The sequence below is a fragment of the Brachypodium distachyon genome, chromosome 1 (assembly GCF_000005505.3).
Source record: "Brachypodium distachyon strain Bd21 chromosome 1, Brachypodium_distachyon_v3.0, whole genome shotgun sequence".
NCBI lineage: Eukaryota > Viridiplantae > Streptophyta > Magnoliopsida > Poales > Poaceae > Brachypodium > Brachypodium distachyon.
The window spans coordinates 42,327,039-42,340,790 of NC_016131.3; the positions used below are offsets into that span (position 1 = coordinate 42,327,039).

The window sequence follows — 13,752 nt, forward strand, 5'->3', positions numbered from 1 at the left end:
TCGTTTTCTTGTTTAACCATCCAAAGAACACAAGTAGAAGGGGCTTCAGAGTTTGTACTGATTCCGTGTGCGCTTGAAAACAGAGTTTGTATTGGTTCTAAACCTGTGGTTTCTTTAGTAAACTTTAAACCTGTGCTTCAGAGTTTTGACATTAAATTTAAATCTCACTTCAGAACAAACTCTATAGTGATTATGGTACAGAGAAATAGAACGAAACATGGCCGTTGAGCAGATGCACAGAAGTAGTTGCAAGAGAGGTGACATGTCAAACCATTTATCTGTGAAGTGGAAAGATAACAGCTTCTTGAGATTGTTTCGAGAAGCACCAAGCTTTTGGACTTAATGCTGCTTCATTAAGAAGCAGAACGATGGCTCAAAGTGTTTAATTACACGGCATACTGATTTATCTTAGTTGCATTTAGAGCATCCTCAACTCTCAACTTCCTTCCAAGTTCGGTTTCTGTTTGTGCGCCCACCTATCAAGTATCAATCCATGGGTTACAGTTACATCGTCATTTTTCCTTCAAACGGGGAATCGAGGAGAAGAGCGGCATGTCAAAAAAAAAATCATGTCCATTGTTATCCCTGAATGAAAGCAACATCACCAGCAAGCTTTGCTATCCTCTCATTGACTTTAGAACAGTTTCATAATCTTGCTATGGTTACTGGTACACTGCATTTTGATAATATGGTTACTACAAGGCATAAATAAATGATGAAATGAGAGAGATACTGAAAAACTAAACATTCAGAAATGTAACTTCAGATATATAGATTTTAGACATTACCACTGGTGTTGAAGAAATATAAAGAACACCAACGAAAACAACTTTCTTTGTTTTGCCTCCACATAGCTGCAATTCGATTGAAAATAAGCAAAATAGAATAGAACTGCCTGCAACCCTGAAAGCTACAAGGTTTGACTTCCTGTATGTATTTGCATTTAGTAGTATTAAATGCCATCTACAAAAGTAATGTAGCACAGATGCTACAAAGTCCAAGATCGAACTACATGGGGCCCTATGTGTCATATCTTCAAAAGATCAAAAGAACTTTAGCGTAGAGGCTACCTTGGGGGCATGCACAAGCTAGATTAACAATAGAAGCAAAATGAATGTAAAACATGATAAAATGAAATCGGATATGGAGGCTATACAAAAGAAAAGCCTTACCACAGCCCCGATGCACAAAATCGCATCAAACTTTCCAGACTTCAGTTCTTGACAAAATCAAAGATAAATATATTCAGTAACTGCAAACGAATCGAGAAGTCCAATAAACTACCCATGACATTGGGGACTACTAAATCATCTGTGATATACACAGAATCAATGCAATCAAAATTCAGAGAAACATAAGGTAAAATCTTAGAAAGCATATGACGATTGGAAGCAAAATTAATAACCTTTTTTTTTTCTTCAGAGGCTTCACAAACTATCTTACTGCAGAGCATAGGCAACTCCAAGAGCAATCTTCATCCGAGCTTTGGCTGCTGCAAATGAAAGAATGTTTCAAGTGCTAGTCATGTCTATTTATTTTCAGAAAAGAACCTGTTTCAGATTTAAAATAGAATGTTTCAGGTGCTAGTCATGTCTATTTATTTTCAGAATAGAACCTGTTTCAGATATAAAATCGATCCACAAATGCAAAGTAATCTCTCCAAGATGCAGAACAATGGAATATGTACTTCATATGTTAAGCTCAAAGCATAAATGTTTTATTTATCATGAACTTCTATGAATCACTAAATTAATTCTTGATGTCACACTAATATATTTCTATCAGAAAGTAAATAAAATCAAAGTGCAATTGTCATGCTATATTGCTGAGATATAACGCATTCTTTAGGTCCTGCATTGTTTTTCACAGAAATGCCACAATATTAGACCTGAACAACAATAGCGTCCAGTGCCCCAAAGAAAAAACTTTTATACTACGCACTGGTTGCTGATAGTTACCTAAGGAGGGAGTATTACCCTTGGGGTTGGTGTTGCTTATATCGTGAAATGGAATCCGCGTCGTCCCAGTGTTACTGGGAGATGACATACCTAACGTATCTCTACCTGTGATATGAAAGAGCATCTCATTAAGCAAATAACTAAAACACACTGACTTAGTAAATATGTGCAATCAACTCATGGTGGTCAATGTTAATCGACAGTCGACTCCGGAGTAGTACATCAGAACTGAAAATAATATTGAAACAATGATATTGACCATTATATGTGAATTGTAAGAAAAACCTAAAGGAAATTCTACACAATTGTAGATTGACACATGATGAGAAGATTAGCAGCCAGATCTTGGCAGTTGCAGCATGGCTTGGGACTGAAAAATCACAGGATAAGCTCAAGCATTGAGACCAATTCAGATTTCCGCCAAAACCAAACCATTTGCTTGCAGAGACCAAGCCAGGCCAACCCAAATCAATTTTCCAATTTTCGTCCACTTCTGCTCGTCCAAATGACACCAACCCCAAAATCAAATCAAGAAAACCAATACCAGCCGTGGTGACCAAATCATAAATCGATGTTTCAATTGAGCTTCCCAGTAGAACGGTTCGGTGCTCCAGAAGGGCGGACTCACCGTGTCCACTACAGGAGATTGCCGGGCTGTCCTCAACGGGTCGCGTGCGGGGATTGCGGCGGCGGCGGGTCGCGAGCGGAGATCAGCGGCGACTGGGCGCGAGCGGAGATCGGCGGGCGGCGGCGTCTTGCAATCGGGTCGCGTAGGGCATCGCGGCGGCGGCGGCGGCGGCTCGGGAACGGAGGGGGGGGGGGGGGGTGGGCGGGCTGGGTAGAGGTGGGCCGCGGGGGTAGGAGGCGGCGGCACCTTGAGGGGAAGGGAAGGAGGAGGGGGGGCGCGCGAGGCGGGCTGGGCAGAGGCGGGGCCGCGGGGGTAGGACCGTGGGAGGCGGTGGCGGGCGCAGGGGAAGGGAAGGAGGAGGCGGCGTTGGAGGCTCGATCGGTGAGGGGAAAAGAAAGAAAAAACGGTTCGGTGCTGAAAGATTTTCCTGCCGGTTGGAATTTCAAGTAATTACTAAGCACATACGGTTAGCAAATAATTTGTGTTTAGTGACTCTGATTGTGTGGCTATTAGTTGTCTGTGTTCGTTTAATGGGTGGACATTGTAATAAACATGTTGGTGTTTTTATAAGTAGTAAAGACTTAACATGCGTCCCATGTCTGCATTATGTACGTCGGGTGTTTGACGAAATGCCTACGCAAGCGCATGTTAATCAGCGCGCCCATAGCCATAGGTTTTATGAAATGCTCATGCCAAACCGTGAGCCTGCTGGACGTTTGATGAAATGCCTCACTAGATAGGGTTATCGAGGATTAGGTAGATATGTAGCGTTCACAAATTAGAAGGCAGCCTAAGGACCCTCGGTGGTCTCTTCTGGAGAGCCAGATCTGCCGGCTTGGCTGTTGGCTCCATGCTTTTGCCCGCAATCTTAGCTTTACTTTGTCGTTGAATACTTCCTCCGTTCCATATTAAGACTTAAATTTGTTCAAATATGGATGTATCTATGTTCAAAAAGCATCTAGATACACTAAAATTTGTCTAAATATGAAATATATCTATATCCAAAAAACGTCTAGATACATGTAATATTTTGTCAACGGAGGGAGTAATATAAACGGTCGCTTGGATTTATTTTGTTATTTTCTAGCAGCGGAATCTATCGTGTAGAAAACGAGATGTGTAAGGAAAACAAAACATGTTTGGATGAGGGTTTCAAAAATTGGTTGTCACTTTGGAACCGATTTATAAATTTAGACTGGTTTTTGGTGACGAAATTTGGAAAATTGAAATATAGAGTAGAACCTGTACGTGACATGACATAATAGGTGGTGCATCAAAATGTCATGTCTAATGTTGTTTTGCGTGACAAGTCATAGGCATTTTGTAGTGGTCAAGCCACAAAAATGGCATCATGTTTTTATGGTGCGATGAGCCCACGTATACGTGGCTGTCGTGCGATTGATTCGCGAGGTGTAATAGGTGGTTGTTTCATTCAGTCTTAGTTGAAGACTTCTTTTTGCCGCAAGTGAAGTCCTTACTTCTTTTTTTACTTTTTTTTTCGGAAAGTTTTAGGCCATGTACAATGAAGTGACGTCAGTCTTCTTTTAGCGATGCCACATAGGATAAAATCTAATGTAGAAGAGAGAGAAACGAAGAAAAAACATAAGCCTTCTTTTAACTAAGAGATGATCTCTTCACAAGAATGATAAGGCAAAGATAAGTCAAATTTACCATTGTACTAGATTTCATCTTTTCTTAGCATTTATTTAGTTAATTTTATTCATGTAAACATTAATCCTAAGATAGAACACTAAGAGATAACCCATTGTACAACATGTTTTGTTGTCTTTTCTAATTGACGTGGAATGCCTAAGATAAGACAGTTTTATCAACCATTGTACATGCCCTTAAAGGTGCACAAAACTCGCAAGTGGGAACCAGTGGCGTCGTATCGCCTGAAAAGAAAGGCTTTGATTATGAATGATTTGTTCTCCAAGATGGAAAAGGTAGAGGCGCATATTTGGCATTTTCTATTTTACTTTACATGGATTTGATATTCGACCTCGTGAAAGAACGGAGTGTTAGTTTTATCTAAAAAAGAACTCAGTGTTAGCATACTTATTTTTGTATTCCACCGTCCCATATTAAGTGACTCAAATTTATTCAAATATGGATATATCTATGACTAAAAAGCGTCTAGATACATGTAATAAAAAATCACTTAATATGAGACGGAGGGAGGAGTTTTTAGCAGAAGAAAAAAATAAATACATAAATCCTAAAATGGTTAAAAAAGTAAATAATAATTAGTTTTACTGTGGGTTGACGTGGATAGCAGTAGTATGGGTTTGGATTGAAGCGGACGGGTTTCCTACTGTGTTGCTGAAATTGATGCTCTGATTTTGCTAGAAAATTTCTATTTCTATTCTATTATCCAAAAAAAATCTGTACTTTTACTCCATTCTTGTTATCTTCGAGAATAATCAGAAAGTTTCCGCTTCATTTTCAGCCATAATCAGTCCAAAAGTGTGCAATAATTCAAAATTCATAAAGGTTATTTTTTACATGGGCCTACATATTTGACCAAAGTTTGACTTTTGAATCGTAATTCATATGGAAACTCGGAGACTATTGTTTGATTGCGTTGTATTACATTCAGAGTGGTTTCTCATTTTGAAGACTTGCTTGGATAACCTATATTCGAAGCAATTTCTTGAAGCGAAATAATTCGAAGCAATTTCTTCAAGCGAAATAATCCAAATCCAATTAAGTGCGGAGTACTTGATATGAGTTCGATCCGTGAAGAACTCTTTGTCATTAGGATTTTTTTCTAAAAAACCTCTTCATTAGGAAATTTACAACTAAATCCCTGATCTATAAGAATAATAACGGTGTACGTCCAAAGAATCTTTTCCTCGAGTAGTAACATTATAAGTGCAAACGATATTTTGCACAAAATGCAAACTTGTCCAAAGTCTAAAACTACATCCACTAAAATAGTCTTACAAATTAGTTACTTTTGTTAAATTACGTACTCTAAAAATTAATGTGACAACCAAAAGATGTCAAACTTTTCACATTAAACATTTCAAGGACATGATTTCTATCCAACACACCCATATAAACTACAGGTCCTCTAAAGAGGAAGTCGCGCTAGAGATCCGTAAATTTGACAAGTGGGAGAAGTTTAGTCCATAGACTTGTAAATTGTGCGTTTGACACTCTAATTTAACAAGTGGGAACATTTTAGTCCAAATCGCGTTTTAGAGCTCAAAAATGTCATGTGGCGGCGAACATGCTTATTAGGAAAGTTCAAAGGGGTATTTTCCAACAAACTTGCATCTCTAGAATTTTCCAAATAACCCCTACAATTTTTCCAATCTTTTCCGAATCGCTAAGCCTCAAGAGGCCTAATGGTTATTTACATGAGTCCAACGGTTTTGACCATAAATGATTTTGCGAAAAGAAACATATGCCTTGGCAAGCCTTTTCCGTGTCATGTGGTGAGCTCGCCAATGTCGTTGGCTAGCTCGCTATGTTAGGAATTTGAAGAATAATAGGGAATTACAATAGCTCTGGTCAGTAAATAAAGGCAGAAGGAGCCATGGACCTAGGGTAAAAAAAAGAGGGGAGTGACGAGGGAATGACCCTTCGAGTCTTCAACCTTCATATACCTGATACAGCCCAACAGGAGGTCCACACGAAGGCCCATCAAGTATATGCAGGTTGAGTCCCTCGAAGTGCGGCTCAAGCCAAAGAACGTAATCTTGCTATACCAGAGTGTACTGATCTGATTGTAACCTTCCCGATTATCACGCCCAAGATCTAGCCGCCAGTATATAAGGCTAGGAGGGGGATCAGGAATTGGCATCCTCTGCACACACGCCATATCTCAGATGCGCACCATAACTTCAGAGCTTCCTTGTAACCTTGATCAATACAATACACCAAAGCAGGACGTAGGGGTGTTACCTCCTCGAGGGCCTCGAACCTGGGTAAACCTTGTGTCCCCCAGTGTCCATGTTAGTCGACGAGGTTGCTGGTGCATCCCGTGCTCTCCTTAGTCGAAAACCCTCGAGTTTGGGTATTGCCGAAGCGAAACACTTCGTCGGGGGGGGGGGGGGGGGAGGGGGGTACAAGGTTACTTGTTGCAAGTTTCTACAACAAGTTTGTTGAAACCCTCCATTAAACTTTTCTAATGGCTATTTCAGCTAACACATTGCAGATTTGAGCTCTGAAAGTGTCCTCATGTGCCAAGTATAAGGAGATAAATGCACGATTTATAAGTTTGTGAAATAAATTGTTCTCACTTACCAACTTTGTGGACCTGTGGTGCTATTTCCTCTAAACCGTATGGATCATGCAACCTCCTATTCCAATCAACCAAAATAATCTAAGCATATATGTATGGAAATTGAATATACTCCCTCCGTCCAAGAAAGGATGTCTCAACTTCGACTAAATTTGAATGCGTCTATACACTAAGTCATGTCTAGATATATCTAAATTTTGATAAACTTGAGACATCTTTTATTGGACGGAGGGAGTATATGATTTAAAAAAAGAAATTCTCAAAGGCTGACTAAACTGGCCAAGAAACTGGACCGAATAGTTTGAGTTTTTGGCCTTGTTTTGATTCACCCAATGCATTCACAAACCTACAACATTATGAGTATCTAATTTGTAAATATGCAATTATTTTTAAATTTAAGGCCCAAAATTACAATGCCTGGCCTAAAAATAAATATGTAAATACGAATCAGTCGATCAATCTGGAGGCTCCACCGGGTATGCCAATCTTGAGGCTCCGAGCGACGGACCAGATACGCGGTGCTTCGGAGTTCGGAACACCCGTCGCTGCTTCCAAAGTCCAACCACAAGTCCAGCCCCGGACTCGAGCAGAGTAGCGAACGCCAACCTTGAATCAGAAACAGCGGCGGAGCCCTACCGCGAACCCCCAGATCCGACGAGGCTGCACCCCACTGCCGAGAAGCCCTAGCTTCCGGCCAGCGCCGCCCGCAGCGATGGTGTACTTCGATTCGTGGGACGAGTTCGTCGAACGGTCCGTGCAGCTCTTCCGCGCCGACCCCATCACCGTACGCCGCACTCTGATCCCTATCCCCCCCCCCCCCCCCCCCCCCCCCGCTCTTCCACCCCTCCCCGATTCCTCCTACCCGCGCCTCGATCTAATCCGTTGCCCAATTTCTCCAGACTCGCTATGTGATGAAGTACCGGCACTGCGATGGGAAGCTCGTGCTCAAGGTCACCGACAACCGCGAGGTACGGCACCCAGACCTTATTTGGCCTAATTTGTGCTCGTTTTACTATCTCTAGACCAGGAAGAGGTATAGCTTAGAATTTTAGATACCGATCATGGGTGCCAATAAGAGATGCGTGTTACAACCTAGAATTGGACGATCGAGGGTTTCCTGTAGATTCTGGCCACGTGATTTTAACGTGCCTCGCAGCAGTTTGTTGATAGTACTTATTGATTCGTGTGATGCATAGTATCTTTGTATACCGTAGCATTATCAAAATGCAATGGTAACCTTTCTTCTGAGGTGTTTTTTTGTCCATCATGCGAATTTACACTTCATCTGAAGCTTAGTTTGAAGTGGAGAAAGATGGTGAATGATAAACATCCGAATGGCTGCTTGATGTCACAAATTCGAATGATTGTGTGATAAAATCCTAAGAGCCATTAGCATTGTGGCCTTGTGTGATTTTCCTTTCAAATGTCTGTTGTTTACATTGAAAGTAATCTTGTGCCCACACCCTTGATGAAATAGCAAGCGACCCTCTGGTGGCTTCGTTTCATATACTCCCTCCGTCCATATTAACTGCCGAAATATTACATGCATGGAGACGTATTTTAGTATATAGATACGTCCATTTTTAGACAAATTTGAGTAACTTAATATGGGACGGAGGGAGTATATCATATATTCTCTCCGTCCAACAAAAGATGTCTCAAATTTGTCAAAATTTGGATGTATCTAGACATGACTTAGTGTATAGATGCATTCAAATTAGTCAAAGTTGAGACATCCTTTGTTGGACGGAGGAAGTATGATTTTTTAAGTGATTAATTACGGTTGAAGAAAGTATTTCAAGCTTGGGCTTGCGATATGTTTATTTTGAAAGAGTAGTAAGCCTAGGAATGCAGCTCAATATATGCTGGTAGACTACTGCAATTTCTAGTGTACGGAGGCAGCCCCGAATCATATTATCTGAGTTCACTTTTAAGATCATGTATTTTTCTTAGAATTAGGATGTTCATATGGATTGAAAAACTGTTTGTAAGACAACTGCACTCATACTCCACTACAGGTGTTTGTTATGTTGTGTCATAATGCCATCTGTACTAGTGGCTTCATAACACTAGAGCCTAGTCTTTCGGTCGTAACTCATATTTTCAATGGATCAGATGTAACCATATGGCCGTGTATCTGATTGTGTCCAACAATTTCATAAACCGTATGGCTCCCATTGATAGAATTTCCAGTGAAGATTCACTTGCAGATGAAATATTTGAATGTATATATAGTATTCAGAGACCTTAGTCAGCTTTCGGATGTACCTTGTACTTTACTGGGAAAGCATATGAGTGTAAAGCGCTGTATTTACAAAATTTATGTTGTAGCCATTGGAGAGCACTTAAATAGCAGAACCTCCAAAATGTCACCTTTGGTAATTTTGCAAACCTTTTGTACTTCTAGTCTTAGTCTAACCATGCGCATTGGAGTTTAGTAGAAGCTTTATTCAGATGGAAGAAAAATGGCGTAGCATGGATCAAACTGTTTAGTCATTATTCCTTTTTATACTGTAGTTTAGTGTTGTTTTCTTTGTACTTGTTACTGATGCATACTTGTTTGTGAATTGACTTCATTGAATTCTTTTTAATCCTGTAGTCCATCTAGTGAATAATCATTTCAATGTAGCGCTATTTAGCTCCTCCCACATGCATGCATCTGTCTAAAAGAATCACTGTACAGTCTATGTATCCCTTAGATGTGATGTTGCTGACAGGTGGATGTGAAACATGACATCCAAGGTCTGAACTATACACAAGGTTATCAATTTTTCTGATCCAGATCCATAGGCATTCTATTTTGATCTCTAGATCTTTGAATGTGTACGGAGACAAAATTAATGAACTAAAAAATGTCTATTTTAGTTATTAGCTTTTGTGTTCGTTTGATATTTTATATGACTGTAAAAATTAGCTTTCGTGTTCGTCTATTTTGATCTTTAGAAAAGCCATGACTGTAAAAATTGCAAAAGAAATAATCTGTCCAATGTTTGTTTGAAACCATTGCAACACAGCAACATTCCCCTTTTACATGAAAAGGTTATGACTTCTGTGAGGTGTGGTTGAATGAATCGGCTAGGACTTCATATGTGACTCTGTCGAACCTTTTGCCCACACAATAATTCTGATGATGTCAACTAAAGTGAGACTGTAGCTATATTTATGGAAGTGAACTTCAGTTCCGGAGTAGAATGTTCGTCATATTGTGTTACTCTTTTTATTTTTACTTTTTTTAGGGTGAGCACATTATCACCTACTTTCCGCACAACCTCGAACTAACAACCCACTTAATAGAAATGCGGGCTACCATCTACTCAAAGGAGGGTGCTCAACTTTGACGTCTAAATTCTAAGGCACCCTTGATCATCTGTATCCTGGACGATTTACCCCTGGCTGAGATCACGTTTGACTAATTAATTACAGAGCGAAAGACGTGTCATGCGTGCCAGCGTGTAAGCACCTTGCAATGGCGCCCGCTCCCGAACTTCGTCCTGCATGGCTTGTTACTACGTGGAAAGACCATACATGAATTTATTCTTTTCTGTAAACAAATATATATGCACTGTTGTGTGTTTGCATCCTGCGATAGATGTTTCATTAATGCCTAACTGTTCTAACATTCTCCTGCTTTGCACTTAGTTTAAACTTTGATTGGTAAAGCACTCCTGCTTTGCTAACTGTATGTAATTACTTGCAGTGCTTGAAGTTTAAGACAGATCAAGCTCAGGACGCAAAGAAGATGGAAAAGCTGAACAACATATTTTTTGCTCTCATGACTCATGGACCTGATGGTATTCTTTATTGTATCCCCAGGGTTAGAGTTATTGTATCAAGCTCCAAGTCGTTTCACTAATTTGGATTCCTGATTTTCCCAATATGCAGCCGATATAAGTGAAGTTTCAGGCAAGGAACAGGCAGAACAACAGCAATCAAAGAAAGGAAGGGGCAGGAGGCAGTAGTATCTTGTTTGTTCTCATTTTCTTTCAGAACAGTCACAACTGGTAGTCTGGGAGTGCTGAATGGACATGATGTTGACTCCTGTTAGCTCTGTTATGTTGGTTTGAATGAATTGTGAGATACCATTGGGCCCTTTTCATGGTACACCGAGAACCGAGTACACTTATACGAAACCAATCATGACCAAAAAACAATCAAATCTTAGACCCTTGTTTTTTTGCACACCTGAGTGTTCTGTTGATGCTTTTCGAATTCTGAGTGATATGGCAAAATATTTTCTAAGAATCCATCCTACTCTTGTGTTGCACACTGTAGGAGCACAAGATACCTGCAGTGGAATAACAGTAGGTCTGATGATTGCTTAGGGCTCGGCTGATATTAAACACCTGTCGGTGTCTAAGTGCCGTCTCCGGGAACATAACTGATAAAATTGTTTGGTCGCTGGCTTGCAGCTCGTCCGTTGCAGGCTGGTCTGGCTCATTCATGTGCTTCACTATGGTTTGGTTCCTTGTTTCTTGGATTCATACAGAACACGAGAACGTGCCCATCATGCAGATTCGCCTTTGAATCATGTACCTTGTATTTGTTTGTCTCGTGACGTGCTCCATTTCACTTTCATTTAGTACCAGCATGTTAGGTTGACCTTTTTTATGTGGATAGTACTGTTCGTAGCATTTAGGATGGATTTGTGATAATATTTACATTGTTGAAAAGGCTTTAGGTGTAGAGAATTTTGCAGTCTTCGTGTGTGCTTCCTGACACCGCCGGTCAAACTATTGTTGCCCTGAAGTGCCTTTTCAGCGGATGGAAGCTTTCTGGGAGGGGTTGTGTGCCTGTGCGCTTCTTTTCCGGACCGGAAAGAACTCTACTATCCACAAAGTTAAAGAGTAGAACTAATTATGGGCATTCAAGAGCCGACTGGATCGACATTGGATAATGGTTTAGTTTACACTGCATGTCACGATTAGTAGAGCGAGCTAGTGGCAAATAGTAGAGGCAATGAAGCATAATGTTTTCCTGTCCTAGCAAAAGACCATGGCAGCAGCTGACGAACAATAATGTTACTGCCCTGTACTATAGTAAAGAAAAGTCACTTCTTCCCGTCGCCTTTTACCTCGTCGTGCTCCTCCCGTTTCGTGCAGCTCTGCGCCCTCTGGCCTGGAGCAAACCGTCGACACGCGGTGACTTTCTTTTGCGAGTAAAATCGTGGCCGGACGAGAGGCTTTTGGCTTTTTAGTTTTTACCCGCTGATTCTGGAGCCTCGAGAAAGGTGTACCAGGAAACATAGGTCGGTCGGCAGCAGCGTTTGGTGGTTTTACCGGCTAAAATCCGCCGGGACTAACATGCGACCGCTCCTGTCAGCACATCTCCGTCCGGCGGTTTCCACGGCCGGCCGTAGGCAGGCAGGCGTCTTCAATTGCGGTAGGATAGTTCTCTCTCTGTAGGCCGGTCTGGCGTTTCCCACTGTCCTCGTCTCCAGGCTTTTAACGGCTCGCCTATCAACAACGGTCACAATTTCTAGTACTTCCTGCATCAAGTGGCCTCCTCCATGTATGGGTTGCCATCTCGTTTTGCCATGGTTATTTGCATTACCCCATGATGAGCCCCATGTTATATGATGATGCTGACACAATCTAAATCAAAGAAGTACTACAACAACGTAATGGGTTTTTCTTTCGATAAAGGACAACGTAGTCGTAACCCATATTTAGAAACAAGCACTCCGAAGTACAGTACCAATTAATCTCTCGTCATTTAAGGTGCATGGAAGAATGGGGCGTTCATGCATGGTTACGGCAGGAGAGCAGGGCAAATACATGTCAACCAGTACTCCTCCTACCGTCCTACGGGATACGGGCTGCAGCAGCAATTACCCGAAGACGAGCAAGACATACTGGCCAGGACAACTGCTCCAAGGACAAGCAGCTACCGGACGGAGATGGCGGAGTGATCCTCGATGATGTGCTCTCACGGCGCCGCAAGTTAGGAAGTTAAGCACCGATACCGTGCATCGATTTTCCGAGAGTATCAACATGCATCGGTCGGTCGTCCTCTAGTAACATGCGTCCACCTATCACTTGCAATCGATTCCATCAGCGCCGGCACGTGAGCTCGCCGGCGAGAGGGGCCCTTCCCCTAGTCTCTCGGCTCTCGACCCGTCACGTCGATCCTGCCCCAGCTAGGCTCCGGTCAATACTGCTTTCGGCTGGCTCTGCCCGTGCTACGCCCCGTCCATACGCCGGTAGGCGGCAGTGTTAGGTTACTTGCTACTAGTGCACGCTCTGAAATTCTTTTTTTCTTTCCATGGATTGACACGAGGGAGCCGTGCTTTGCAGGCATTGTGCCTTCGGATCTTAAATTCTTTCGCCGTTTTAGTTCAAATTAAATTAAAATTATGACAAGAATTTAAAATCAGAAAAAGTAATTTCGGAATATAGAAAAATAATACAATCCAATGAGGATTTTCAAACCTTCTTTATCTGTTTAAAACTGTCGACATTTCTCATTTTTGTCAAAAATATATGGGTGAAATGAGAGCCTGTATTCTGTCCACCATGTAAACAATTTCTATCTTTTTTTTCCTCGACAAATAGAGTCTCATTACACCCATGGTATTTTTTCTATCCTCATTTATTTGCGTAGCCCTCCGATTAACCTCTCTTTTGGATATGCCTTCGGTTCGAGCCTGGAGAAAACACATTTGGCTTCTGGTTGGTCAGTTGTTGTTTTTTTATAAGGTTTGTTTTCACCCGCTATTAGGAATTGCTTTTGTTTGACACCCGTATTGATTAAACATACTTCAACCTCGAAATTGGATAGGCTGTCTCTCCTAATTCTTTTTCGGTCATGATTCTAAGCCATGTAACGTCATGTGTGCGGAGTGAAAATAATGCCTATTTCGTCTTTTTTTTTCTCAGAGTAAGAGTGGGACAATGATAATGCCGGATGTGAAAACA

The 13,752-nt window shown here is 41.4% G+C and overlaps 1 protein-coding gene and 1 long non-coding RNA gene across 10 annotated transcripts; one reads left to right on the forward strand and one right to left on the reverse strand.

The window, feature by feature from the left end:
• Nucleotides 1–243: 243 nt before the first annotated feature.
• On the reverse strand, nucleotides 244–2,755 carry LOC104581591. Of its 9 annotated transcripts, XR_001405629.2 has the most exons (5): nucleotides 2,587–2,755; nucleotides 1,959–2,063; nucleotides 1,406–1,492; nucleotides 1,173–1,219; nucleotides 244–854 (listed from the first exon to the last, which is right to left on the reverse strand). It is a non-coding gene; the product is annotated as an uncharacterized LOC104581591 (long non-coding RNA). The 9 variants fall into 9 exon arrangements; XR_002961641.1 differs by having other exon boundaries at nucleotides 247–1,219; nucleotides 1,406–1,489; nucleotides 1,977–2,063; XR_002961640.1 differs by having other exon boundaries at nucleotides 247–1,252; nucleotides 1,406–1,489; nucleotides 1,977–2,063.
• A 4,638-nt stretch (nucleotides 2,756–7,393) lies between these two features.
• On the forward strand, nucleotides 7,394–11,017 carry LOC100840601 (signal recognition particle 9 kDa protein). Its single transcript, XM_003563939.3, has 4 exons — nucleotides 7,394–7,622; nucleotides 7,738–7,806; nucleotides 10,536–10,629; nucleotides 10,721–11,017. Exons 1-4 carry the CDS (start codon nucleotides 7,551–7,553, stop codon nucleotides 10,795–10,797), a joined length of 312 nt encoding a protein of 103 aa, XP_003563987.1. The 5' UTR covers nucleotides 7,394–7,550; the 3' UTR covers nucleotides 10,798–11,017.
• Nucleotides 11,018–13,752: the final 2,735 nt, after the last annotated feature.